This window comes from Thamnophis elegans, chromosome Z (genome assembly GCF_009769535.1).
Source record: "Thamnophis elegans isolate rThaEle1 chromosome Z, rThaEle1.pri, whole genome shotgun sequence".
Classification (NCBI taxonomy): domain Eukaryota; kingdom Metazoa; phylum Chordata; class Lepidosauria; order Squamata; family Colubridae; genus Thamnophis; species Thamnophis elegans.
The window spans coordinates 2,975,192-3,002,959 of record NC_045558.1 but is presented as its reverse complement, the minus strand read 5'-3'; the positions used below and the strand labels follow the sequence as shown (position 1 = coordinate 3,002,959).

The window sequence follows — 27,768 nt, the reverse complement described above, 5'->3', positions numbered from 1 at the left end:
AGCACGGTGGGGTTGTGCACATGTGGGGGGGGGGGGCGCTAGGCTCATAACATTATGGGTGTGGGCCCATGCATGTGCGTTGTTGCACGCACGCAATTTCACCACACACGGACAAAAAGATTAGCCGTCCCTACCCTAGAATCTCCCAGGATACATCTGTTAGGGTGAGAGTAGCAGAAGTTTACTCTGGCAAGATTCTGTCTGTTGAGTGTTTGCAACAGACACATGCACATGCAACCCTCCCCCCATGCATGCGCCTGCATCTCACGCGTGCGCGGCAGAGACCTGAAAACCAGCTGGTCGGCGGGAAGCACACACACACACATGCACAGTGGAGCTCAGCTGTGCGAGGGCTCACTTGCCCGCAGAAAGGACCTCACGTGCCACCTGTGGGACGCATGCCATAGATTCTCCATCACAGTTCTAGGGAGTGGCTATGTTCTGCCTCGGGCGTTGTAGGCTTGCTGGGGGCATGCAGTTAACTCCACGCTTAGGAATCTCATTCAGATCAAGTTTATTATCAGGCATTCTTAATAGCGAAACTTACAGTTCAGTGTTAAGATTCTTCTGACTTTCCATGATCTGTCCCATCACATGGTGTAAAAAGATGATGATTTTATCCCCATGCTGAGTGGAGATACAAAACACTACTATTCCAGTTCACAAAGGCATTTAAACTGCCTGGTTATAAACTTTGCACACGGGAACAATGCCCCAGTGTCCAATCAGAAACACAGATGTGATCACATGTTATGGAACTACATTTCCCATAAGGCAATCTCTGCCTACATTTCCCATTTGGTACTTTCTTAAAGGAGACGGTTCTTAATTCCTACACTAGCTATATCCTGCTGGGGCAGCAAAGGCTATCCTAATTCTCTTTTTCCTCTTAACGATCAGATTCTGAGCTGTGCTGCCTCTTGTCTCACACCCCTCCTTGTGCTCGCTCAGGTCTGTGAAACTGACACTTCATTGTCACCTCCTCCCTCCCCTCCCCCCCGGTCATGGGAACAACCTACCACAAAAACCTCCTTCCCACCGTCTTCCCAAAGCTGTTCTTCTCTTCCGAGACCTCATTCCTGATTTGAACTGACCAAGTTAGCAGCAATACGAGTAGTCCTCGACTTACAACCATTCATTTAGTGACCGAAGTTACCATGGCACTGAAAAAAAAAATTCTTATGGTTGCTTTTCACACTTATGATAGTCGCAATCCTTGTGGCCGTTTGTGTTATCAAGATTTGAACACTCGGCAACTGGTTCATATTTATGACGGTGGGCTGCGTCCCGGAGTTACGTGATTCCCCTCTCGCGACCTTCTGGCAAGCAAAGACAAGTGGGAAGGCAGGTCCACTTAACAACCGGGTCACCCACTTAACGGCTGCAGGGATTCGCTTAACAGCGGCGGCAAAAAAAGGTTGTACAACGGGGCACAGCTCAAATCTCGCTTAGCAGCGGAAAGTTTGCGTTCAGTTGTGGTCATAAGTCGAGGACTGTTGTCCCTTTCCATCAAGGAGAGTTCTGGGCAGGGTAAGAAGCGTTGGTTTCCATTATCCGGAAGACGGCAGGCTGGGAAATGTCTCTCCATAATGGTCTTGGTTATCCCGCACTGTTTTCCCTCCTTCCAGGCTGCATCTGGCAATTCCCTCTTTGGTTATGAAGGTCCCCATCCACAGCGTATCCGTGACGAAGGAGAAAAGCCACATCTTGGTTGGTTGGAGGACGGCAAGTTGATTGTGGTCGGTGCAGGGCAGCCTTCGGAGGTGAGTGTCACCCCCCTCTTCCCCCCACAGCTTAATTTCTCTAAGGGACAGAATTGGGGGCCATAAGAGCACATGGCCATATGACATTAGGGTCGTACGATCCTATGGTGGTGGACATAAGCAGAAGCAAAAAAAAACCCAAACCTCCTTCCTTCCACCCTCCCTTCCCCACTCCTTCCTTCCTGTTCCTTTCCTCTTCTGTCTTCTCCCTTCCCCTCTTTCCTTGCTCTCTTCCCATCTTCCCTTCTTTTTCCTTTGTCCTTACTCTTTCCAAATGTGGTTGGAGAAGATGACCGCAGCAACCTCTGGCTGGGTATCTTGTCAGGAAAATATAGCAAAGAAAATGTATATTTGATTATTCATGTAGTAACCGCAGCTGGAATTGTATTTGCACAAAATTGGAAGGGTGAAGAGATTTCCCCCACCCCCCGATGAAAAAGTGATTTAAAAAAATGTTAGAATGTGCAGAAATGAATAGATTAACACTTGCAATTAAAGGAAAGGAAGAATCTTATTATTATAATACACAGGAGTTATTCTATCAATGGTTAGAAAATAAATGTGAAAATAATGTTTTATAAAGTTAAATAAATTAAGGAGAGAAATGTTATAATAATAGATTTGTGAGGTTTAAGTACCAGCATTAAAATAAGTATGTGTATAGATAGATGGGTAAGTAGGTAGAGATAGAGATATATAGAATATACATAGACATATATAATATAGATATAGATATATAGAGACAGAAATATAGATATAGAATATGGTGGTAAGCTTTAACTATTATGCCACAAAAAAATTGTGACACACTGTTTAATAAATGATGAAATGTTTTTATTAAAAGAAAAATTTAAAAAAATTGGAGTGGGGGGAAATTAGAGCACATGACCAACTCCTGCTGCAGTGTGGAGAGAAAAAACACGGGGAAATGTTGTTTAAATTGCTTATCGGTGTGGGTTCTCCATCACTAGGGGTTTTCAAGAAGAACTGGACAGCCATTTGTCCAATATTGTATCCGTGTTTCCACAAAAATAAGCGTCTTATTTTCTCTTAGGTCCTAAAATAAACACTAGGGCTTATTTTAGGGAGGGGGTCTTATTTTTCCCACCATGTACGGGAGGCCCACTTCTTCCGCTTGCTCATGGCGGGGCAGGAGGCCGCGCAGGGCCGCAGCCACAAGGCGAGGCGCTAGAGCTACCCCACTGACCCCTGCCTCAATTCACGGCCGCAGCACCAACACACCACTCGGGCCCTGCTTCTGTCGCGGCCACAAGCAGAAGAAGCCGGCTGGTGGCCATGTAGGCCCCCGCTGTACATGGCTGCTGGTGCTGCCACCCACGAGGCAGGTGTCAGGGCGGGGATGGCCTGGCGGCAGGGGCCCTGAGGTAAGTCAGTGCAGGGCCCGTGACAGTTCCCTGCCACCCCGCCTCGCCTCATGGCTGCGGCGACTGGATGGAAGGAGTGGTCTGTTGGCTGCGCAGGCTCTTAAGTAGGGCTTATTTTGGGGATATTAGGTGCATGTGTAAAAAATGTGCTAGGTCTTATTTTGGGGGAAATGGGGGGGTACATAATCTCCCGCTTGAGCAGAGGGTTGGACTCAGAGGTGGGTTCCTACCAGTTCGCACCAGTTCGGTAGAACCGGTTCGTCAAATCTACCGAACTGGTTTAGAAGAGGTTCCACCAGTGGACCCGGAAAGCAGGCCACACACCTACAGAAGAGGTTCCAAAATTTTTTGAAACCCTCCACTGACACACACACACACACACAGACAGACAGAGAGAGACAGACTCACACAGAGAGAGAAAGAGAAAGAAAGAAAGGAAGAAATAAATAAATAAAAAAAGAAAGAAAAAGTGAGAGAGAGATGAAAGAAAAAAAGGAAAAAGGGACAGAGAGACAAAAGGAAGGAAAAAGAGAGAGAGAGAGAGAGAGAACACTTGGCCGGCAAGCCACTCCCACAAAGGAGGCCACACCCACAGAATAGGTTCGAAAATTTTTTGAAACCCACCACTGGTTGGACTAGAAGACTTCCAAGGTACCCTCCCAACCAGAGATGGTTCCTACCGGTTCGGCCCGGTTCGGCCGAAAAGGTAGTAACTCGGCCGGACACGTGACTGTACCACTTCCATCCTGAATGCCACCATCTTTCTTTTCTGTTCTGCACATGCGCAGAACAATCTTCATTGGAAAAATGTAATTTTCATTCCTTTTTTTAATGGGATGCACATGCCAGTCCCAGATAGGTCTCAGATATGGGCCGTTTTTTGCCTTCCCCCCCAGCCTCTCAAAGCACTCTGCAGGCTTCAGCAGGGCTGGGGGAAGGCAAAAACACCCCTGTTTTGACAAAAAACAGGCTTGGTGAGGTGCGGGTCATGTGTCTGAGTGTGCGTCAGTGACTTCAGGTTGGCCACGCCCACTCAGTCACATGCCCCCATCAAGCCACGCCTACCGTAGTGAAACATCTTGAAACCCACCCCTGCTCCCAACCCTAATATTCAACCATAGTCTTCATTCCTAACTCCTCCTAGATCGGCCTCCTAGTTGAGGACCCTCCTCAATGGCTGGACATCAAGGGTGCTGCTGTCCACACAATCTTAGAAGTTCATATGATGGTCAAACTTCTACTGCTTGGTTCTCCTCGTAGTGCTTCTGTATCCTCCTTTGCCACCTCTCTTCTCCTCCTCCAGGTGCGGACGGGCCAGTTCCATCGGCGGCTGTGGCGCTCGACGCGGCGCATCTCCCAAGTGTCTTCGGGCGAGACAGAATATCATCCAACGGAATCCAAATAGAGGCCTCGTTTTTAACTTTCCTGTTGCCTTGTAGTTACCTCTCTGCCACAGCGGCCCCCCGGGTTCTCCTAAGAGGAGGTCAACCGCGGCTGCTGTCCGATTCTCTCGCTGCGCCGCCGACCGATTTTTTTGTGGCTGCAGGGGATAACCTGCGGCAACTCTCCAGAAGCGAGAACCTGCACACGTCCGGAGCAGGCTCCTGAATGCAGTTCGTGCCGCAGAACAATCTGGGGGTTTTGTGCGTGTGTGTGTGTGTGCGTGTGTGCGTGTGTTTTCCCCGAGTCCATTCAGCTATTCCCCACCAATCAATGCTATACTACTGTTGATTCCTGCAGAGCTTGAAACGGCAAATGTTTGTATTCCTCGTCTGATACTGGAGGGCGTGAGCGAGAGAGGACCGGGGCGGTAAGGCTGCTGGAGTGTCTCTTCCCCCCTCGCCTGCCTGCCCGTCGCCCCCCCCCCCTTCCCACCATGTGTCAAGAGTCTGGGGATGACGAGTGAAGCAATAGACAACCCAACCTCAAGACTGCGGGGGGCCTCTTGGTGGTGGCCTTAAGAAGATGTTAGTTGCACTAGGTGGGATGCCGCGCCCGAAGGGGACACCCGTTGCTTCCCGTGTCCTGGTGGGCGAGAAGTTCGCTTAAACTCTGAAGAAAGCTTTAAAGGGAAGTGAGGAAGGTCGGAAGGATCTTCCAGTTGGAAACCCAAGGAAGTTGGGCAGGGCAGGGGGCAAACCATAAGCGTTACGCCAGAGATGGGGCAGGAGGCGAATCTGCAATCTCCTACACGTAGGGGTCTCCAACCTTGACAACTTTAAGACTCGTGGACTTCAACTCCCAGAATTCCTCAGCCAGCAAGCTGGCTGAGGAATTCTGGGAGGTTGAAGTCCACAAGTCTTAAAGTTCCCAAGGTTGGAGACCCCTTGATCCTACAGTATGAAAAAGTCTGGTGCCCTCTGGTGGCTTGGTCCTGAAGAATGGACAGTTTATTGTTAGGGACATGGGAGGACCAGGCATTCATCCGTTGGAGGCCCACGCTTGGCAGCGTACTTTCACTAGCAATAAAGGGCAACCTTGGTGCCCCTGCCTCAAGGCCTTATATGTTCCTCTGTGTCCCAAGATTAGGGGAAGACGCTGAGAGTGGACGATGGTGCCCTCTGTTGTCCTCTTCGCTCCTCCCTTTCGGGGGGAAAAAATCCACTCAATAAAACACACTATCCAAGGTCCCTCCTGGTGGAAACAGTGACTCTCCGCTCCATTCCTTTACGTGTTTTATGGAATGGACATCATCTTCACTCTTAAGCACAGGTGCTGATATCCGCACCTGTGACCTTCTGCACGAGAAGATGGAGAAGATGTTCTGAGATGCCCCCCACACACAAGTTTCATCACGAAGAGAAACCGGAGGAGGTTCTATATATCGCAACACCAGCTTTGTCCTGCCTTCCCGAAGATCTCTCCAAACCAAGATGAAGTCCTCAACTCCTCCCCAGTTGTCCAACTGCCAGCCTTCTTTGGGGAGGTCATTCCATCTCACATGGTTGAAGAAAACTGTGCCCCTGAAGGAGAACGCCTCTCGCTTCACACCTGCACACCTGTTCACCTAAAGGAAGGTGGTCCTTCATCTACCCGTGTCTGGGTTATCTCTCTTGTGTCCCACTTCCACGGCTGTACGAAGCACGTCGACGGTTGAATGTCCTGGCGAAGAACAGAGACCCGTCTTGTCTCCATCCTCACCTGGCTTTCCTCCCTGGGTTACATTGTCTTCTTCCTAAGGGAGAACATACTTCATCCTCCAGGTGCCACCCCTGAAGATCTTCTATCTTCAGTTACCCCTAGAAAGCAATTCCACGCTTTCATAATTCAGCTTCTTGCGATTTTTATCTTCTCTTTAATTATTCTACTGTTCGTTGGTTGGTTCATCCCTCCTGTGGGGATGATGGAGAAGAGGGCAGCTTTCCTTCTGTTCATTTGCGGATGAAGAATTTGCAAATTTCCAGAAGCTGGCTCAGATATTTTTTTTTTAGATGTTACTGCACTCCAAATGTGATGCGTCAGAACAATATTTCTCAACCTTGGCAACTTGAAGAAGTGTGAACTGCTCCCACAATTCTTAAAGCATGCTAGCTGGGGGATTCTGGGATTTGAAGCCCCCCCCTCCTTAAAACATACTGGTTGGGAATTCTGGGTGTTGAAGTCCACCTATATTAAAGCATACTAGCTGGGGGATTCTGGGAGTTGAAGGCCACCCATTTTCATTTCCCCAAGGTTGAGAAACAGTTGGATAGAAGTTTTAAGATGGTGGTTTTAAACCTTTTCTGCCCCACTAACACATCTGCGGCTCTTACATAGAAGGAAACTGAGTCCAGACTATGAATGTTTTATCATATTCCTTCCACCTCTCTTGCTTTGCCTTTTCATTCCCCAGGTAAGCATTCTCTAGGAGACTACAAATCCAATCATCCCCAGCTAGTGTGTGTCCCAAAACCCAGAAACAAGATCCTCAATCGCTCCACAATTGTCTACAAGGTTGAAACCATTGTTAAATCCTTTCCCCCCCCTAATCTCTTATCCATTCCAGGCCTTCTCTCTTTGAAAGAACATAATAATAATAATAATAATTCTGGAACAGAGACCAATTTCCACCAAGTGCAATATCAGCGTTCCAAAACTTTTGTCACCTCCTTTTATATATATATATATATTGGACCTGATTTTACAACTTTGTCTGTGGTTCTGAAATTCCTAAGATTGTTGTGCTGCTTCTGTTTGAGAGAATTCTGAGTCAGATGGATTTATTTGGGGCGAGGTTTAGGTTGCAGACCCCAGGCTGAACGTTTGGGGGGGATTTGGAAAAAAAAAAGTTTGTTCGGGGGGTGATGAACATGCATTTTTATACAATCTATATGGGGGTAGTACGCCATTATTTTTGATCCGTGGGAAATGAAGACAGAGAAAAGAAAGAGGTTTTAATGATTCTCCGCAGCCTCCTAATGTTGAAAAAAAGACTTTTAAAAAAAAAAAAAAGAAGAAGAAAAGTAAGTGTTTTTAAGATTAAAGAGACAGAAGCACGCCCTGGAATTCAACATTATTTTGGATTTGTAAGCAAAACTGGATTGCGAAAAATGCTCTAAGGCAATGTTTCTCAACTTTGGACTCTTTGAAGATGGGTGGACTTCAATTCCCAGAGTTCCCCAGCTGGCTGGGGGATTCTGGGAATTGAAGTCCACCCATCTTCAAAGAGTCCAAGGTTGAGAAACATTAAGGATGGACACAGGGACAGGGGGTGCCGTTTTGTCCCCTGACACCCCTAAAACTTCCATTTTGTCCCAGTCCAAAGGGGACCAAGATCCATCTTCCAATCTCAATCATTGTACCAGCCCAGTCTTCTTGGTTTAAGTACGGCCGTTGGCTGGCCAGGGGGAAAATCTGTATTTTGCAATAAATGAATTATAAAAGAGTCGCAGATCCTCAGCTACCCACAGGGCATTTAAAAACTCCCCTTGCAAATTGAGGTACCGGTGAGTAAGGAAAGCATTGCAACTTTTTCTCGGACACTGCTGGATGTCCGCTGGCGCTCTCTGCGATGTGGAAAAACGGTGTTTGGCTTTAAAAGGCCAGAGAAGACAGGACAAATCCACTTAGACTGCACTGCCTTGAGTCTTCTTCTTCCAGAAATTTAAAAAGCACAATCTGAATTTTTAAATTTAGAAAAAGTAAAAAAATATGCCTTAAACTTGAATGGGACTGCTTGTCTTGAATTTTACTGGTTTTTGCCTCGCTGATGGAGGATATTCTTGTTCACCCGAGTTTAAATAAACAGCTAAAAAAAAATCAATCTCGTGTAGTTTGTTGGCTGTTTTGTGTATGTGATATTTTGGTTGTAGTTCCAGTTAGGAGTATAAACACAAAAGCCAAGAAAATTATGAAATCAGGGCATTCCACCCAAGGCAAGTCATTTTGATGTTAATTTTTTTTTTCTATTATGTTGTACACTGCTCAGGGAGAGATGATGATTAAGAAGTACAGAATATAAATAAATAATAAGCACATAACATACAGGTAGTCCTCAACTTACAACAGTTTATTTAGTGACCAAAGTTACAATGGCACTGAAAAAATGGGATTTTTTTTCCAAAATGGGACTATTTTGCAAACTTTACACCATCCCTGTAGTGACAGGACCATAATAATTCAGATGCTTGGGAACTGACTCGTATTTATGACTGTTGCAGTGTTCTGGGGTCACGTGATCCACTTTTGCGACCTTCTGACAAGATTCACTTAATAATTGTATATTAACTGCAGTGATTCACTTAACAACTGTGGCAAGGTAGGTCGTAAAGTGTGGGGAAACTCACTTAACAGATGAAATTTTGGGCTCAACTCTGGTTGTTAAGTCAAGGTAGTTCTCAACGTAATTAAAACCTAAATTTCTGTTACTACTAGGTTGCTAAGTAGACCTGATTTTACAATTTTGTTGTGATGGTTAAGCAAATTCCCATGGTTATTAAGTGAATCACCTGGTCACTAAGCCCAGGACGTTGTAATAATCATAAATACATGCTGGTTGCCAAGATAAATGAATTTTGATCATGTGACTGGGGACACTGCAATGGCTGTCAGGTGAGAACTGGTCGTAAATGCGAGGATCAGACTTTTATGAGTATCATATGTTATTTTCGGGGGGGGGGGGTGTGCCCCTCTCTCGTGCCTTCCTAGCAGGGTTGTATGGAGGAAAAATCAGAGAAAGCGGTTCGGTGCACCGTCTAAGCTCTTTCGCTCTAACCAATAGGCTTGCCAGCTTTTTAAGCCTTTGCAAACGGAGAGGAAACTCAAAACTTTTGCAACTCCAAACCAGTTGTAGTTTGGGCTCCCTGCCCCTCATCCTATGGTGCTTGGGGACTCTCCGCCTCCCCTCCATCGGAGGCCGACGCAAAAACAGCTCGAGTGCATCAAACCCGCTAAAAAGCGGGTCAAAAACGCCCTTTTCCCACGCAACTCACCGCGCATCGGCCGCTAAAACAGCTTTGCCCATCGGCAGGTGGCGCTGTTGGCAAACATAACGCACCATGGGTGGAATCGGAGAGCGTGTTAGAGCCAACGAGGCATCGATCAGCAACGCGCAAGCGCACATTGCCCTCCCTTCCCTTCAGAATAGCTTTGTGGTTCTTCAGTCCCGGTGAGACGAGAAAATAGAGCGGGCGGGCGGGGAAAACAAAACCTTGAAATGCTTCTCCCCGGCCCGCAAATTAATTCTTTCATGTCCGAGTGCGTTTTTCCTTTTTTTTCTACAATATTTTTATACGTTTACATTTACAACCTCTGCAAATAATCTGTGTGTGTTCATACACATATTACCTCTATTTTTATTACAATTATTATAATGCATACATACATACATACATACATACATACATATATATATATATATATATGTATGTATGTATGTATGTATGCATTATAAGCAATATATATATATATATATATATATATATATATATATATATATATACACACATACATACATACATACATACATACATACATATATTTATATATTTAAAGTCACAACCCCTGGTATGCCCAAATATGGGAGGAAGGTCACACTTCCACTCTCTGTCTTCGGCTCGTCACAAGAGACCAGACAGAAACCCAATATTTTTTTACTGTTGCCTTTTTGCTACATTTGTTATATTTATGCTGATAAATAAATAAAGGGAGACTAGTATAGATCTATTTCAAGCTATTTAGCTCTCATCAGCTAGCCATACCCTATATTGGGAATCGAACCTGTGCTCTATTGCCTCTCAGGCAGATGTGTTAACCATTGAGCTACAAGGCTCGACTCCTTATAAAAAAATATTGGGTTTCTGTCTGGATGGTCTCTTGTGACAAGCCGAAGACAGAGAGTGGAAGTGTGACCTTCCTCCCATATTTGGGCATACCAGGGGTTGTGACTTTAAATATATACCTCTCACCCTGGCTGGCTGATAAGGAGTTGAGCCTTGTAGCTCAATGGTGAACACATCTGCCTGAGAGGCAATAGAGCACTATTTAGCTCTCATCAGCTAGCCACACCCTTACTGGGATTCGAACCTGTGCTGTATTGCATCTTAGGCAAACGTCTTAGCCATCAAGCCACAGGTCTCCTCCTAATCAGTTAGCTTCCTCCCATAATTGGGGCTTACCAGGGGTTGTGACACTAATATATATATATTGTATTTGTGTTGATAAATAAATAAAGGGAGACTAGTATAGATCTATTTCAAGCTATTTAGCTCTCATCAGCTAGCCATACCCTTACTGGGATTTAACCACTAAGCCACAGAGTTCAACTCCTTATCAGCCAAGCCAGGGTGAAAGGTATCTATTTATACCCAGTAAGGGTATTTATCAGCACAAATACAACAAATGTAACAAAAAGGCAACAGTAAAAATATTGGGTTTCTGCCTGGATGGTCTCTTGTGACGAGCTGAAGGACAGAGAATGGAAGTAGTGATCTTCCTCCCATATTTGGGCATACCGGGGGTTGTATGTATGTGTGTGTGTGTGTGTGTGTGTGTGTGTGTGTTTACATTGTGCATACATTGATTATATAATTTTATCCTTCTCTTATTATACAGTATATATCTATGATTTTTATTACAATTATATATTTTTACATATATATATATCTGCATCTGTTATATAATATACATTATTTTTATTATAATTATTATAATAATTATACATACATCCATATTTATACTTGCATCCATTTTTCCTTATTTATAATTCTGCTACAATTATAGTTGTGCAGATAGACAGATAGACAGACAGACAGACAGAAAGATAGGTAGATGAGAGAATGAGGATGATGAGAGAGAGAGAGAGAGAGAGAGAGAGAGAGAGGCAGACAGACAGACAGACAGACAGGTAGATGAGAGAATGAGAATGGATGGATGATAGATTGAGAGAGAGAGAGAGATGATAGAGAGAGACAGACAGACAGACAGATGAGAGAGTGAGAATGGATGGATGATAGATAGATAAATAGATAGATGATAGATAGATAGATAGACAGACAGAGACAGATGAGAGAGTGAGAATGGATGGATGATAGATAGATAGATAGATAGATAGATAGATAGATAGACAGACAGACAGACAGACAGAGACAGATGAGAGAGTGAGAATGGATGGATGATAGAGAGAGAGACAGACAGACAGACAGACAGATGAGAGAGTGAGAATGGATGGATGGATAGATAGATGATAGATAGATAGATAGATGATAGATAGATAGATAGATAGATAGATAGATAGATAGATAGATAGATAGATAGATAGACAGACAGAGACAGATGAGAGAGTGAGAATGGATGGATGATAGAGAGAGAGACAGACAGACAGACAGACAGATGAGAGAGTGAGAATGGATGGATAGATAGATAGATAGATGATAGATAGATAGATAGATAGATAGATAGATAGATAGATAGATAGATAGATAGATAGATAGATAGACAGACAGAGACAGATGAGAGAGTGAGAATGGATGGATGATAGAGAGAGAGACAGACAGACAGACAGACAGATGAGAGAGTGAGAATGGATGGATAGATAGATAGATAGATGATAGATAGATAGATAGATAGATAGATAGATAGATAGATAGATAGATAGATAGATAGATAGATAGAGACAGATGAGAGAGTGAGAATGGATGGATGATAGAGAGAGAGACAGACAGACAGACAGATGAGAGAGTGAGAATGGATGGATAGATAGATAGATAGATGATAGAAGATAGATAGATAGATAGATAGATAGATAGATAGATAGATAGATAGATAGATAGATAGATAGATAGATAGATAGATAGATAGATAGATAGATAGATTGATAGACAGACAGACAGACAGACATGTTGGGAGAAAGAGACAGTCAAAAAGACAGGCAGAAGATATATAGATAGATGGATATGAGATGGATAGATAGATATGATGATATGCAATCTTTTATTCCATCTTGCAAAGGATTCCGACGTCAGAGCTGCTTCGACCGGCTCTCTCCAGCCTACAACTTTCTCATGCAATAAACTTCAACACCCAGAACGCCTCGCGCTGGTCGGCTGAGCACCCTGGAACTTGCAGTCCTTGAGTGTTGCAAAAGGAGCGAACCTGCCCACTTGCTCATGTGACCACCACCACCACCCCCACACACACACTCCCAGCTGGACTTTGCCCAAGTCCGAAGGGCCGGTACGAAGTGACCCCCTCGCTGCTGCACCCTTCTTCTCCAAGCGTCCCGAGAGGTATGGAGGGTGCAAACTTGGCGTCTTTCGCTGGGACGCCTCCAAACGTTGCTTTAACTCTGGAGGGGATTGCGAGTCTGTAAGAAATTTGCAAGGAGTTTGCGGAATGCCCGGTCTGCAACCGGGCGCCCCAAAGCTGACAAATTAGAAATCAGCTTTGGAAATATAATAATGATGCATTTATATATATTTGCATCTCCATTTCCTTATTTATAATATTATTATAATTATATATAATATAATATATATTGTATATAGTACAATACATACATCTATATGCATATTCTATGTGTAATATGTAATATTTATTATATATGTACTATAATATAATACAATAGAAACCGTGGGAAGTGGGGGGGGAAATCTTTGGAAAAACAGCCTTTTTTTCCCCCAATGTCATCCATTTTGTTTCAACAGATGGACTTCAACTCCCAGAATTCCACAGCCCGCAAAGGTTTCTGTGTGTGTGTGTGTGAGAGAGAGGGGGGGGTTTCCATACATGTTGGCTGGGGAATTCTGGGATTTGAAGTCCACGTTTGCTTGCTGGGGGATTCTGGGAAGTGAAAATCCACTTGTTGGAGAATTGTGGGGCTGAAGTGTGTAATTTAATCAAGAGGAATTCTGGGAGTTGAAGTCCACCCATCTTAAAGTGGCCCAGACTAAAACAAAAAACAAAAACCCTGGTTTAAACTTATGGACTTCAATAATAGCAATTAGCCCTTAGACTTATATACCCCTTCATGGTGCTTTCTAAGCGGTTTACAGAGTCAGCATATTTGCCCCCCAACAATCTGAGTCCCCATTTTACCCACCTCGGAAGGACGGAAGGCTGAGTCAGCCTTGAGCCTGGTGAGACTCGAACTATTGGCAGTCGGCAGAGTTAGCCTGCAATACTGCATTCTAACTACTGTGTACCAAGGGTGATAGGGAAGGAAAAGAAAGGAAAGGAAAGGAAGGAAGGAAGGAAGGAAGGGGAAAGGGAAAGGGGAAGGAAGGAAGGAAGGAAGGAAGGAAGGAAGGAAGGAAAAGAGGGAGGAAAATAGCAATAGCACTTATCACTTATCACTTAAATACTGCTTCAATCTACTGCGCACCATGGAAGGGAGGGAGAGAGGACAGTATCCCTTAGATTTATATACCCCTTCACAGTGCTTTTATAGCCCTCTCTAAGCGGTTTACAGAGTCAGCATATTTGTCCCCAACAATCCGGGTCCTCATTTTACCCACCTCGGAAGGACGGAAGGCTGAGTCAACCTTGAGCCTGGTGAGATTCGAACTGCCAAATTGCAGGCAGCTGGCAATCAGCAGAAGTAGCCCTGCGGTACTCCACTCTAACCACTGCACCATCTGCGGTTCTTTCTCCTTCGTTAAAGATTTGGGGCTACCGCGGATAAGTCCCTGCTAGGGAGGAGAACTTGTGCCGAGTTGAGAGTGGTCTTTTTTGCGTATTTGTGCATTGCAATGGGTAAAAACTATGGGGCTAGCAGCAGGGGGGGGGCAGGGTCTCTCAGTCAAAGAAGCTTTGGATCCCTCTTAAACTGGCCGACATCGCAAGGTGGTTTACAAGGGGGGGGGGGGAATAATAAAGGAATAGACATCACTGTGGGATATAAATCTAACCAATCCATCAATGTTTTACTCCGCAGATATTGGTCTGGTGATATCTTCAGAAACCTCATCACCTGTGGCTGTAGGTATACAATAATACAATAATACAATAGCAGAGTTGGAAGGGACCTTGGAGGTCTTCTAGTCTCAGCTGGAATGCTGACATTTGGTCCTCCCTCGCAGGAAGGTTGTGAAATGTTATGGAAACAAAGCAGCATGAATAACACATTAAAATAGCATGGGAATAAATGAATAAAATAAGGATCCTTAAGCTGTGATTTAAAAAAAAAAACCTGCTAGTTTTACATTTTCACTGCCTCATTTAAAATACAAGCATAGTCCTCGTTTTATGACTGTTAAAGTGACCGTTCAAAGTTACAACAACGGTGCAGAAGAAAGGAATTGTGACTGGTTTGATTCCCGGTTACGGCCATTGCGGCCTCCGCATGGACGCACGTCAGCAGTCACGCGGTTGCCAACAGTTATGACGGTTGCTTTGTCCTGCGGTCATATGATGCGACCTTGTGGCAAGCCGAGTCGGTGGGGAAGCCAGATGCGCTTAACAACCATGTGACTCACTTAACAACCATGGGGGTTCACTTAACAATGTGGCAAGGAAGGTTGTAGAATGGGGCAAAACTCACTTTACAACTGTCTCAGCAGTTGGAAATTTTGAGCTCAATTGCGGGCGTAAGTCGAGGACCCAGGACCGAAGCTGGGCAACGGACAGTACCTGGTGCTTTTTCTGCTAATCACAATGGCATTTGCAGTATACACGCAGACCTCGATTTATGACGTCCTAAACAAGGAAATTGTTAAGTGCATCATGCTCGATTTCACGATCATTGCTGTCATTCAGTGAATCGGTTGTTAAGTGAATCCAGCTTCCCCATTGATGGCATGTCGAAAGCCAGCAGGGAAGGTCACAAGTGGCGATCACGTGACCCGGGGATGCGGCAACCGTCGTAAAAATGTGCCGTTTCCAAGTGCACAAATTCTGATTGTGTGACTGCAGGGATGGTTCAGTGGTCGTAATTGCGAGGACTGGTGACCATAGGGCCCTTTTAACGGTGGAAAATGGTGGAGGTCCCTTTTTTTCAGGGCTGATCTGATTTCAAACCGTCACTGAATGAGTGGTTGTAAGACGAGGATTACCTAAAAGGCACTTTGCTTGTTTGGGTATGTGTCACCACACAACACAACCCCCACTAACAATTTTATTTTACTTGGGCCCCATAGAAATTTCCCAGGGTCCCCAAAAACCCTTTTGGGGGATGAAAATGCGGGTGGATTAGAGTAGGGCCCCCCCAATCCTGTGGCCCATTTGAACCCGGGGGGGGGGGGGGACACACAAGGAGTGGGCAAGTGCCAGATGTTCATAACTCTTTGTGCAAGCTGAGTGTGTGCTATTTGCACAAATGGTGCCTCACGCAGGAGGGTGGGACACACACACTCCGCCATTGCACAGAATCATCCCATTTCTTCCCCCTCCCCGGTCCGCTCATCCGCCAAGCCAGAAGGTTTTGGGGGGGGACGACCGCTGGACTAGATGACCTCTAGAGCCACCTTCCATCTCTGTGATGGTGGGATTCGCTCCTCGGTCCCTTTCGGCAGCTCCTTGAACCCGGCACATCCTGACTTCCATCCGTGTTCCCCTCGCAGAGCATGTGGGAAGGGCGGCGCGTGGAGGAGCTGCCCACTCCGGCCTTCACGGTGGATCTCGACGTAGCCACGAGGAACGCGGAGCGGATGCGGGAGCGTTGCCGGGCCCTGGGGGTGGCCCTCAGGCCCCACATGAAGACCCACAAGACCCTGTGAGTGGGAGGCCTCTCACCCCGCCACGCGCAGCTTGGCTCGCTCGCAGGGGGATCTTCCCTGGCGACATGAACAGCCCTCTCCCTCCTCTTCCTCCCTGCAAACATCCCTCCCTCCTAGCACTGACGACGTTACCTAGTTGGGTCATGAAACGTCTGCAAGAATAAACGCCAAGCTCAGACCCACCTCCTCTTCCTCCTCCTTTCTAGCACTGATGATGTTCCCTAGGTGGGTCGTGAGACGTCCGCAAGGGGGGGGGGAAACCCAGCTCAGAGGGCGCCGGGCGCTCCCCCCCCCCCACTCATCCTTTCTTTGTGTCCCTCGCAGGGAAGCTGGGCGCCTCATGACGGGGGGCTCCCTGAGGGGAATCGTGGTCTCCACGCTGGCTGAAGCCCGGCACTTTGCGGACGGGGGCTTCGACGACATCCTGTACGCCTACCCGCTGCCCTTCGACAAGGTGGACGCTTCCGCCTCCTTGGCGGAGAAGCTGGAGGCCTTCCAGGTGATAGTGGACAGCGCAGAGGCCCTGGAGCGGCTGAAGGGGAGGCCTCTGCGTACTGGGCAGCCCTGGAAAGTCTGGCTGAAGATCGACTGCGAGAACGGACGAGGTACCCGCCCTCCCGCGGCTGCCCGTACAGGCAGTCCTCGACTTACGACCGCAACAGGGCTTTTGCCGCCAAGTGAGGCAGTTGCTAATCGAGCTGTTTTTGACCCATTTTTGCAACCTTCCGTGACCTTCTGTCAAGCAGAGTCAACGAGGAAGCCGGGTTCACTTAATAACCGTGTCACTCACTTAACAACAACAGCCAGAAAGGTCGCAAAATGGGGCACAAAACTCACTCGAAGACTGCCTCGCTTTGCAATGGACGTTTTGGGCTCAGGGGTGGCCGTAAGCCGAGGAGTACCTGAGCGGTCGGGAATTTGGCCCCTTTCTCTGCTTCCTTGCAGCTGGCGTGAAAACCTCGGACCCCGCAGCCGTGAAGCTGGCCAAGGCCGTCTCTGAGGGGGCCACGGAGCTGGTGGGCGTCTACGCCCATTGTGGGAACTCGTACGGGTGCCACGGCCTGTCGGAAATCCAGTCGGTTGCCCAAAAAACCACCGAGCTTGTCCTCAAGTTTATGGAGCAGTAAGTGTTTATTTGTTTATTTGTTTCTTGGAAGGGAAGGGAACGGAATAGAGAATGGAATGGAATAGAGTAAAATAGAATAGAATAGAATAGTAATAGAATGGAGTGGAATAGGATAGGATAGGGTAGGATAGGATAGGAATAGGAATAGGAATAGAATATAGAATGGAGTGGAATAGAATAGAATAGAATAGAATAGAGTAAAAGATTAGAATAGAATAGGAATAGAATATGGAATAGAATAGGGATAGGGATAGGAATAGGAATAGGAATAGGAATAAAATATAGAATGAAGTTGAATAGAATAGAATAGAGTAAAAGATTAGAATAGAATAGGAATAGAATATAGAATGGAATGGAATAGAATAGAGTAAAATAGAATAGAATAGGAATAGGAATAAAATATAGAATGGAATAGAATAGAATAGAGTAAAAGATTAGAATAGAATAGGAATAGAATATGGAATGGGATAGAATAGAATAGAATCGAGTAAAATAGAATAGAATGGAATAGGAATAGGAATAAAATATAGAATTTAATGGAATAGAATAGAATAGAATAGGAATAGGAATAAAATATAGAATGGAATGGAATAGAATAGAATAGAATAGAGTAAAGGATTAGAATAGAATAGGAATAGAATATAGAATGGAATGGAGTAGAATAGAATCGAGTAAAATAGAATAGAATAGAATAGGAATAGGAATAGGAATAGGAATAAAATATAGAATGGAATGGAATAGAATAGAATAGAATCGAGTAAAATAGAATAGAATAGGAATAGAATATAGAATGGAATGGAATAGAGATTGGAATAAATAGAGAATAGATTAGATTAGATTAGATTAGATTAGATTAGATTAGATTAGATTAGATTAGATTAGATTAGAGGAGAGTACAGAATAGGTTAGGATAGGATAGGATTCTTTATTGGCCAAGTGAGATTGGACACACAAGGAATTAGTCTTTGAGGCATATCAGTGTACATAAAGAAAAATAAAATATATTCATGGAGAATCATAAGATACAACACTTACTGATAGTCATAGGTTTCTAATAAGCACCCAAATCATACTAGGAAACAAATAAAACAATATAAATTGTAAAGATACAAGCAACATGTTGTAGTCATAAGCAGGAGGAAATGGGTGATAGGGAGGATGTGAAGACTAATAGTAATGCAGCCTTAGTGAATGGTTTGGCAGTGGGGAGGGAATTATTTGTTTAGCAGAGCGATGGCGTTTGGGGAAAAACTGCCCTTGTGTTTAGTTGTTCTGGTGTGCAGTGCTCTATAGTGTCGTTTTGAGGGCAGGAGTTAAAACAATTTATGTCCAGGATGTGAGGGGTCTGTAGATATTTTCACAACCCTCTTTTTGACTCATGCAATATCCAGGTCCTCAACGGAAGGCAGGTTGGTAGCCATTGTTCTTTTCTACAGTTCTGATTCTCCTCTGAAGTCCGTGTCTGTCTTGTTGGGTTGCAGAGCCAAACCACTGGTTTAATTAATTAATTAATTAATTTAAACACTGGTTTATTATTGTACAAATAAGATGACAAGCACACCTTCCTCCTCCTATTTCCCCCCACAACAACCCTGTGAGGTGTGTTGGGCACAGAGAGAGGATCTTCCCAAAAGTCACCCAGCTGGCTTTCATGCCTAAAGTGGGACTAGGAGTCACCGTCTCCTGGCGACTGGCCCAAAGTCACCCAGCTGGATTTCCTGTTTAAGACAAAACTAGAACTCACTTCAGGATTATAACTCGTGACCAGTTTTCATCTCATCCCCTCTTGTGTGTCTTTGGGCTGCAACATTTCCCCCCCCCCCATTTTTTTTTTGTTCCTGCATTACAGCCACTTCCCAATTAATAATCAACAATGGAGCCCAAAACCTTGTTGCAAAGCAAGACCTTCGTTAAGTGAGTTTGGCTTGGCCACATGAAATGATCTTTCTCGCCACTGTTGTTAAGCTCTTAATATGGTCGTTAAGTGAATCTGGCTTCCCCCTTTGACTGGTCAGAAGGGACGCTGCGACCGTTATAGATAGGAGTCAGCTGCCATGCCTCTGTGTGTGGATTGTGTGACACACACACACACACACACACACACACACAGGGAATGTTGCAACGGTCGTTAAGTGTGGAACATGGTCCTCGGCGCATTTTTCAGTGCCGTCGCCAACTTTGAATGGTCACTAAATGGACTGTTGTAAGTCAAGGACCACCTGTATCTCTTGTTTTGGGGAAAATGCCTGTCTCTTGACAACCTCCCCCCCCCCGCAAAAAAATCCCCCCCCCCTCCTAACCAGGCCTGGCCATCTAAACACCCTTTGCAAAGATCTGTTCAGATGCCCAATTCCGGTTAAAAGGCTGTAAAAGCTAATCCTTGTTTATTACATGGTGTAAATGTTTGAACCAAATTGGGGGGGGGAAGGGGGGGGCACAAGATGTTTATTTGCAGGATTTTTCCATATACTCCCCCCCCCCTCCCTCCCAGCCCATCCCCTCCCCAAGTCCTTCCCAGGAATTCAGGTGAGTTGGGGCCCCTTTGAAGTTGCCCCTCTTGAAAGGTCCGGCAATGTCCAGGTGGCCTTTAGTGGCGTTTGTCACCCCCCTCCCCCACCTTTCCAGGGTCCCCCTCCTCCTCCTCCCACTGGGCTGGGAGGGTGGGATTTGAACCCTATAGAGAAAAAGAGGCTTTAGAGCTGGGGTTCAAAGGGGAACGGGAAAGGAAAGTTTTGCAGATCCTGGCAATGAATCCAAAGGGGCAGCCCCATCAAAAGAGAGGGGGGGGCTTTTCTCAGCTTCCCCCCCCCCCAAAAAAAAAAAAGGAGAGAAGAAGAAGATGTCCTGTTTGGATGCCTTGAGGTCTTCCAATCGAGCCTGTGATCCGGAAAGGGAGGGAGGGAGGAAAGAGAAAGGAGGAAAGGAGGAGGGAAAGATAGAAGGAGGAGAGAAGGAGGAATGGCAGAAGGAAGGAGAGAGGAGGAAGGAGAGAAAGGGGGGAGGGAGGGAGGAAAGAGGAAGGAGGAAAGGAGATGGGAAAGATAGAAGGAGGAGAGAAGGCGGAATGGCAGAAGGAAGGAGGAAGGAGAGAAAGGAGGGAGGGAAGTGAGGGAGGAAAGAGAAAGAAAGAAAGGAGGAGAGAAGGAATGGCAGGAGGAAGGAGAGAAAGGACAGAGGGAAGTGAGGGAGGAAAGAGAAAGAAGGAAAGGAGAAAAAGATGGAAGGAGGAGATAAGGAGGAATGGCAGGAGGAAGGAGGAAGGAGAGAAAGGAGGGAAGGAAGTGAGGGAGGAAAGAGAAAGAAGGAAAGGAGGAGAGAAGGAGGAATGGCATAGGAAGGAAAGAGGAGGAAGGAAGGAAAGGGGGAGGGAAAGGAGGAAAGAAAGAAAGGAGGAAAGAAAGAAAGGAGGAGAGGAATGGCAGAAGGAAGGAGAGTGGAGAAAGGAAAGAAAGGGGAGAGGGAAGGGGAGGGAGAAAAGAGAAAGGAGGAGAGGAGGAGAGAAAGATAGAAGGAGGAGAGAAGGAGGAATGCCAGAAGGAAGGAGAGAGGAGGAAAGAAAGAAAGTGAGGAAGGAAGAGAGGGAAGAATTAAGGAAGGAAGAAGAAAGAAGTGGAGGAGAGAAAGAAGGAAGGGGTGGTGGAAATAGGCGGAAGAGAAGGAAGGAGGGAGAAGAAAGGGAAGGAAGGAAACAAGGAAGGAAAAGTCTCTCTCTGCAGCCACCATTCGTTCCTCACATCACTTCTCTCAATCGATCCACATTCCCACAATCAAAACACAACCAGGTTATCCGCATCTGAGAATCTCTGTCACATGTTTCCAGGCTCCCTCCGGGTCAAATCTGCAGCTTGGGACCTTCGCTAAACGAACAGTCGTAAGTCGAGGACTGATGATAGGAACTGATAAAGTCGATATAGCTTTGAATGGTTGTTAAATGGGCGTCTGTGATTCAGGAAGGACCATTTTGATTCCCTCCCACAGGCTCCGGGAAGCCGGGGTGCCCTGTCCGAAATCCAGCATTGGCTCCACGCCCTCCTGCAGCCACCCGGTGCCCGCCATGGGCCAGCTCAGCGAAGTCCACCCAGGAAATTATATTTTTTACGGTCAGTGATGCCCCTCGAAATGACCGATCTTCCCCTCTGCCGTGGGACCATCTGGATGTCCTCTCTTTAACACCTCGTGCAGGCTTGGCATTGTTCTATAATTTAATTTTCTTTTAAATTTTTGTGTCATATTTTTAATATTTTGTTTTATTGTTTTGCTTTATTTTATTATTTTGCTTTATTTTATTATTTTGCTTTATTTTATTATTTTGCTTTATTTTATTATTTTACTTTATTTTATTATTTTGCTTTATTTTATTATTTTGCTTTATTATTTCATTATTTTGCTTTATTTTATTATTTTGCTTTATTATTTCATTATTTTGCTTTATTTCATTATTTTGCTTTATTTTATTATTTTGCTTTATTTTATTATTTTGCTTTATTTTATTATTTTGCTTTATTTTATTTTATATTTTATGTAATTTGCTTATATTTTACTTATTTATTTTCATTTTATTAATTTTTAACTATTTTATTATTTATTTTATTTATTAGTTTTATTCTATTTTTATATTCTGCTTTGTTTTATTTTTTATTTATTTTATGTTTTCATTTTTTATTATTTTATATTTATATTTTATATATTTTTTTGTTTTTTATCCCTTTATTATTATTTATTATTTTTAAAAATCAAGGTGGCAAACATCTCTTAACACTCCTTCCTCCTCCTCCTCACTTCCACCCAACAACCACCCTGTGAGGTGGGCTGAGCTGAGAGAGAAAAGGGGGGGGGAACTGAGGGCTTTCATGCCTAAGGCGGGACTAGAACTCCCCGTCCCCCACTTTCTAGCCGGGTGCCTTCACCGCCAGTCCAGACCAGCTCTCTCATTTCCAGGCTAAGCAAATGCAGGTGTTCAGCCTAACGCCTCCCATGTGTGGGCTCCCCTGCCTCAGGCCTTCCGCCAGAGAGGGACCAGGGAGGAGGAAGGGAGCGCCAGGAAAAACCGAGGGAGGACGGCGGGCAGGGGGTGGGGGGGATGACAGCGAAGATCCTGCTGGTTTTCATTAGGGATGGGCAGCCAAAATGGCTGTTTGGGAGCTTCAGAGCTCATCTCTACTCTAACCTCTTTCATACAGTGTAAACTAGGAAATATATAAAATTATAGGTGTACGGACTGTAGATAATGCATGGAGAAAGAGAGAGAGAGAGGTGATAGATAGATAGATAGATAGATAGATAGATAGATAGATAGATAGATAGATAGATAGATAGATAGATAGATAGATAGATAGATAATAGGTACGTAGATAGATATGGATGGTGAGTAGGATGTATGGATATGAAGAGAGAGAGGGAGAGAGAGAGAGAGAGATACCGGTAGATAGATAAAGGGATGAAGGGAGGGATGTGGAGAGAGAGGGGAGAGGGGGAGGGATAGGTAGGTAGACAGACAGACAGATGACAGACAGATAGATAGATATAGACATCAAAAATTATATAAAATTATATAGATACATAGAGGCAAAGATGAATAGATAGAATATAACTATATAAAATAATATACAAATGGAAAATACCCTATGTAAATTACATTCCCACTTAAATATATTTAAATGCATTTACCTTCAAAATACATTCACATGCACATAAAATACATTTATGTGTAAAATATTGAGATGTAAAATAACAGATTTTTTCATCCCCTTGAGAGCAAGAAATAATGTACATTTATTCCCCAAACAACACCCTAGCCAGGTAGTCTCATATAAGCGAGAAGGAGGGCTGGTCCAAATTCATCCATTGAGCGCTGGGTTCAAGGGCCAGTGGGATGATTTGAACCCAGGTCTTCCTGCTTCTCACTCCCTTTCCTCTTCTTTTATGAATGAGTGTCCATGTTTCACACCTTAGCAACTTGAAGATGGGTGGAATTCAATTCCCAGAATTCCCCAGCCACCATTTGGCTGGGGGATTCTGGGAGTTGAAGTCCACCCATTAAGCTGGGGAATTTTGGGAGTTGAAGTCCACCCATTAGGCTGGGGGATTCTGGGAGTTGAAGACCTTCCTACCCCTCCGACACCCCTTCCTACCCTGCAAAGTAGGCCGGTGGGGGGGGGGGGAAGACCACGAGTGGCTCCATGGATTTCCTTCCCTTCTAGATCTCCAGCAGACGATGATTGGCTCCTGCCAGCTTGAGGACGTGGCCGTGCGAGTCTGGACACGAGTGATTGGTCACTACCCACACCGCAACCAGTTACTGGTGGACTGCGGATGGACAGGGTTGAGCCTGCACAGCCTGGGTCAGCTGCCCACCGGCTTTGCCCTGGTGGACGGCCACCCAGACCTCAAGTAACGGAGCTATAATTCCCAGACACCTGATCCTTCCTTTCCATCCCTCCCTGCTTCCCACTGGAAGCGATCATCCTATCAAGATATCTGTCCATCGGTCTCTTTACGCCTCCCTCTCCCAGATCTCTCTCCCTCTCTCTCTGCCTGTCTACCTGTCCACAGGTGGTCCTCGACATATGACCACAACTGAGTTCAAAGGTTTTGTCGCTAAGCCAGACGGTTGTTAATGAGTTCAGTTCCGTCTCAATGACCTTTCTTGCCACAGTTGTTAAGTGAATCCCTGCAATTAGTCACACGATTGTTAAGTATTTAACAACTTAAGTTGTTAGGTGAGTCTGGCTTCCCCATGGACTTTGGTCATCAGGCGGTCTCAAGAGGGACCCCGGGGGCACTGCGACCGTCGTAAATATGAACCAGTTGCCAAGCGACTGGATTTTGATCACGTGACCACAGGGAAATACTGCAATGGTCGTAAATGTGAAAAATGGTCAAGTCACTTTTTCAGTGCCCCTAAGAGAGCAGCTGTGAGTCGAGGAATACCTGTATTCAGTTATCTGCTACATATTTTCTATCATTTCTATCTTTTGTCTATTATCTATCTATCTCTCTGCCTGTCCGTCCATCTGTCCGTCCATCCATCCATCCATCCATCAATCTAAATTTATTGGCCTATCTATCATCTATCTATCTATTTATCCTATCTATCTATCTATCTATCTATCTATCTATCTATCTATCTATCTATCTATCTATCTATCTATCTCTATCTTGCTATCTATCCTATCTAGCTATATTTATCCTATCTATCTATTTATCCTATCTATCTATCTATCTATCTATCTATCTATCTATCTATCTATCTATCTATCTATCATCCTATCTATCTATTTATCCTATCCTATCTATCTATCTATCTATCTATCTATCTATCTATTTATCCTATCCTATCCTATCTATCTATCTATCTATCTATCTATCTATCTATCTATCTATCTATCCATCTATTTATCTCTATCTTGCTATCTCTCCTGTCTAGCTATATTTATCCTATCTATCTATTTATCCTATCTATCTATCTATCTATCTATCTATCTATCATCTATCTATCTATCTATCTATCTATCTATCTATCTATTTATCTCTATCTTGCTATCTATCCTGTCTAGCTATATTTATCCTATCTATCTATTTATCCTATCCTATCCTATCCTATCCTATCCTATCCTATCCTATCCTATCCTATCCTATCTATCTATCTATCTATCTATCTATCTATCTATCTATCTATCTATCTATCTATCTATTATCTATTATCTATCTCCACCCATCCATCCATCCATCCATCCATCCATCCATCCATCCATCCATCCATCCATCCATCCATCATATCTAAATCTATTTATGTTTATCTATCTATTTATTCTATTATTCTATCTAGATCTATTTATCTATCATTTACCTAATTTTTTTATTTTTCATTTATTATATAGCAATGATCTTTCATCCGTCCGTCTGTCTGTCTGTCTGTCTATCTATCTCAACAAGTATTTATAAGCGGCCCCAATCCATATAGCATGCATAATAATAATAATACTTTTTTATTTAAAAAAAATCACTCTATAAGATAATAACCTTGAGGGCCAGGGGTCACTGGGATTGAGCGGGGACCCCTTCAGTTCCTTCCTGAAAGCAAAGGGGCTTCGGTGCAGCTGGGCCACCACCAGGAAGCCCCCGTCTTCCCACCTCTGGCCTTCAGCCCCTGCCCCCACAGTTGAGCCCCAAATTTCCGTTGCTAAGTGAAACATTTGTTAAATGAGGTTTGCCCCATTTTATGACTCTTTGTGCCACAGTTGCTAAGTGAATCTGGCTTCCCCGTGACTTTGTTGGTCAGAAGGTCATAAAATGTGATCACATGACCCCGGGACACTGCAACCGTCGTAAATACGAATCAACTGCCAAGCGTCCGCAGGGTTGCGTGTACTGCAATGGTCGTTAAGTGTGAAAAATGTTCCTAACTTCAGACAACCACTAAATGAACCGTTTATAAGTCGAGCACTACCTGTGTAGGGTCTCCCGCCTTGGGCAGGGGGTCAGACTAGATGACCTCTAAGATCCCCTCCAACCCTAGGACTCTATGAAAGGGCAAGTCCTCAGAAGAAGACATTGGCAGAACGGAGGTCGTATCCCGAAGGAAAAACAGCTCCCGATCTTCTTTTGCAGATTGGTGGCAATGACTCAGGAACACGGAAAAATCGAACCCATGACCGGGATACTGGATTTTGCCAAGTTCCCCCTGGGCAGCCTTCTGGCTCTGATCCCTTACCACGTGAGTCCGGCTTGGACCTAGAAACGGGCTGCCCCCTCCTTGCCTGCTTGCTGCTGATCTAAACGCTCCCGGAGTCGCATTCACACAATCCATTTAGCCTGGATTCTGAATCTTCCGTTTTTTCCCCCCACTTTGAACAATGCCCAGCACCCTAAATTAACCAACCTGGCAGCATTCCCATGACATTCAGCCACAAAACAACCCTAACCCAGGTTAACCCCAAGCAGGAACTTTTCCCCCCCCAGGTTGTGTGAATGCATCTGCTGGGCCGTTTTGGGGGTTTTGTTTGACCCTGGGAAATGCGTTTGCAGCTAATTGTGTTTCTCATTGTCTTGTTTCTCTCCCTTCCTCTTTGCAACATGGGGGCCACCACCCCCCCGCTCTGCCCAGGCGTGTGCCACGGCCGCGATGCACCCCGTCTTCTTCGTCCACCGCGGGGGCCGTGTGGTGGAGACGTGGAAGCCGGTGCGAGGCTGGTGAAAAGACAAGATGAAGAAGATCCTGGCTTGTACAATCATTTGAGGGTCCCACAAATCGTTTGAACAAGGGAATGTCCAGTTTACAACTTCGCAAGATCTGAATTGTCAACTTACTTGTAGGTAAAGTCCAGTTGCAGTTAAGGTCAAGCCAGGAGCCCCCTGGTTGCTGAACCATCCAATTCCTATCAAGCCACGAATGGTGGCTTGTAAAGACATGACCAACTTAAGTCAGTGAAACAATTCTGTTTGTAAAAAGAGAGATTTCCTCCCCCCCACCCCCCAAAAAAAGTACTGGTTGTCCTTGACATACATCCGTTGCTAAATGAGACCCTTGTTAACTGAGTTCCGCCCCGTTTTACGACGTTTCCTGCCACCCCCGTTGTTAAGCGAACCCCTGCGGTCGTTAAGTTAGTCACACGGTCACGAAGTGAATCTGGCTTCTCCGTTGGCTTTGCTTGTCAGAAGGTCGCAAAAGGGGATCACGCGACCCCCCTACCCTCCCTTGGGAAACTCAGGCCGTCATAAATATGAACCTGTTCCCAATGGTTTGCGACGGTTGTGTGGAAAATGGTCAGTGATGTTGTGAACAGTCGCTAAACGAATGGTTGTAAGTGTGCAAAGCCCTTGAGGGAGGAGAGAGGAGCTCTTTTCGCACCAGGCAGAGGATTAGGGGTAGAGTAGTCCCCCCCCTCCCCTTGAGGTGTAGGCTGGATAGATGGACTCAGGCCTGATCCCACACGCTCGAAACCTAGTTTAAATCTTTGCAGTTTTCGGAACCACCTAACTGGCATTCGTGTTCCAGGGGGTGTCACATAGAGACACCCTCCAAATTGGAAATTAAGGCAGTCTTCCCTAGTGGGAAGGTGAAACGTTCCAAAGAGGCGTTGCAAATAGTGGCCACGCCCACTCTCTTGCAATTTGATACCCCCCCCAAGGATCCCCCCCCTTTTTTGCCTGCTGTGTGACCCCAAAATTCAGATTCTGCCCCCAAAACTGAAGACTAAGGACAATTCTAAGCCTCGGAATAGTTTCGATTCCCAGAAGTCCATTCTTCTTAATGGATGCCGACTGAGGGATTCTGGGAGTGGGAGTCCTCCCCTCTTAAAGCATTCTGGATGGGGGATTCTGGGAGTGGAAGTCCTCCCCTCTTAAAGCATGCTGGATGGGGG

The 27,768-nt window shown here is 45.1% G+C and overlaps 2 protein-coding genes across 3 annotated transcripts in view; both read left to right on the top strand.

Annotated features, from left to right (window-relative positions):
- Positions 1–5,061, top strand: part of NBEAL2 (neurobeachin like 2) — a gene marked incomplete at its 5' end in the record, with an annotated part of 107,129 nt that extends 102,068 nt beyond the window's left edge. Inside the window, 3 exon segments of the mRNA XM_032234884.1 lie at positions 1,629–1,714; positions 1,717–1,763; positions 4,452–5,061. Of these exon segments, the coding sequence (XP_032090775.1) occupies positions 1,629–1,714; positions 1,717–1,763; positions 4,452–4,553 (235 nt within the window).
- A 7,699-nt stretch (positions 5,062–12,760) lies between these two features.
- Positions 12,761–27,407, top strand: LOC116522254 (D-threo-3-hydroxyaspartate dehydratase-like). 2 transcript variants are annotated; one of them, XM_032237056.1, is made up of 9 exons: positions 12,761–12,852; positions 14,499–14,542; positions 16,123–16,274; positions 16,603–16,883; positions 17,224–17,401; positions 21,383–21,504; positions 23,605–23,794; positions 26,015–26,120; positions 26,511–27,407. In XM_032237056.1, exons 3-9 carry the CDS (start codon positions 16,126–16,128, stop codon positions 26,598–26,600), a joined length of 1,116 nt encoding a protein of 371 aa, XP_032092947.1. In that variant the 5' UTR covers positions 12,761–12,852; positions 14,499–14,542; positions 16,123–16,125; the 3' UTR covers positions 26,601–27,407. The 2 variants fall into 2 exon arrangements, with proteins under 2 accessions (XP_032092947.1, XP_032092948.1); XM_032237057.1 differs by having other exon boundaries at positions 14,499–14,546.
- The last annotated feature ends 361 nt before the right edge of the window (positions 27,408–27,768 follow it).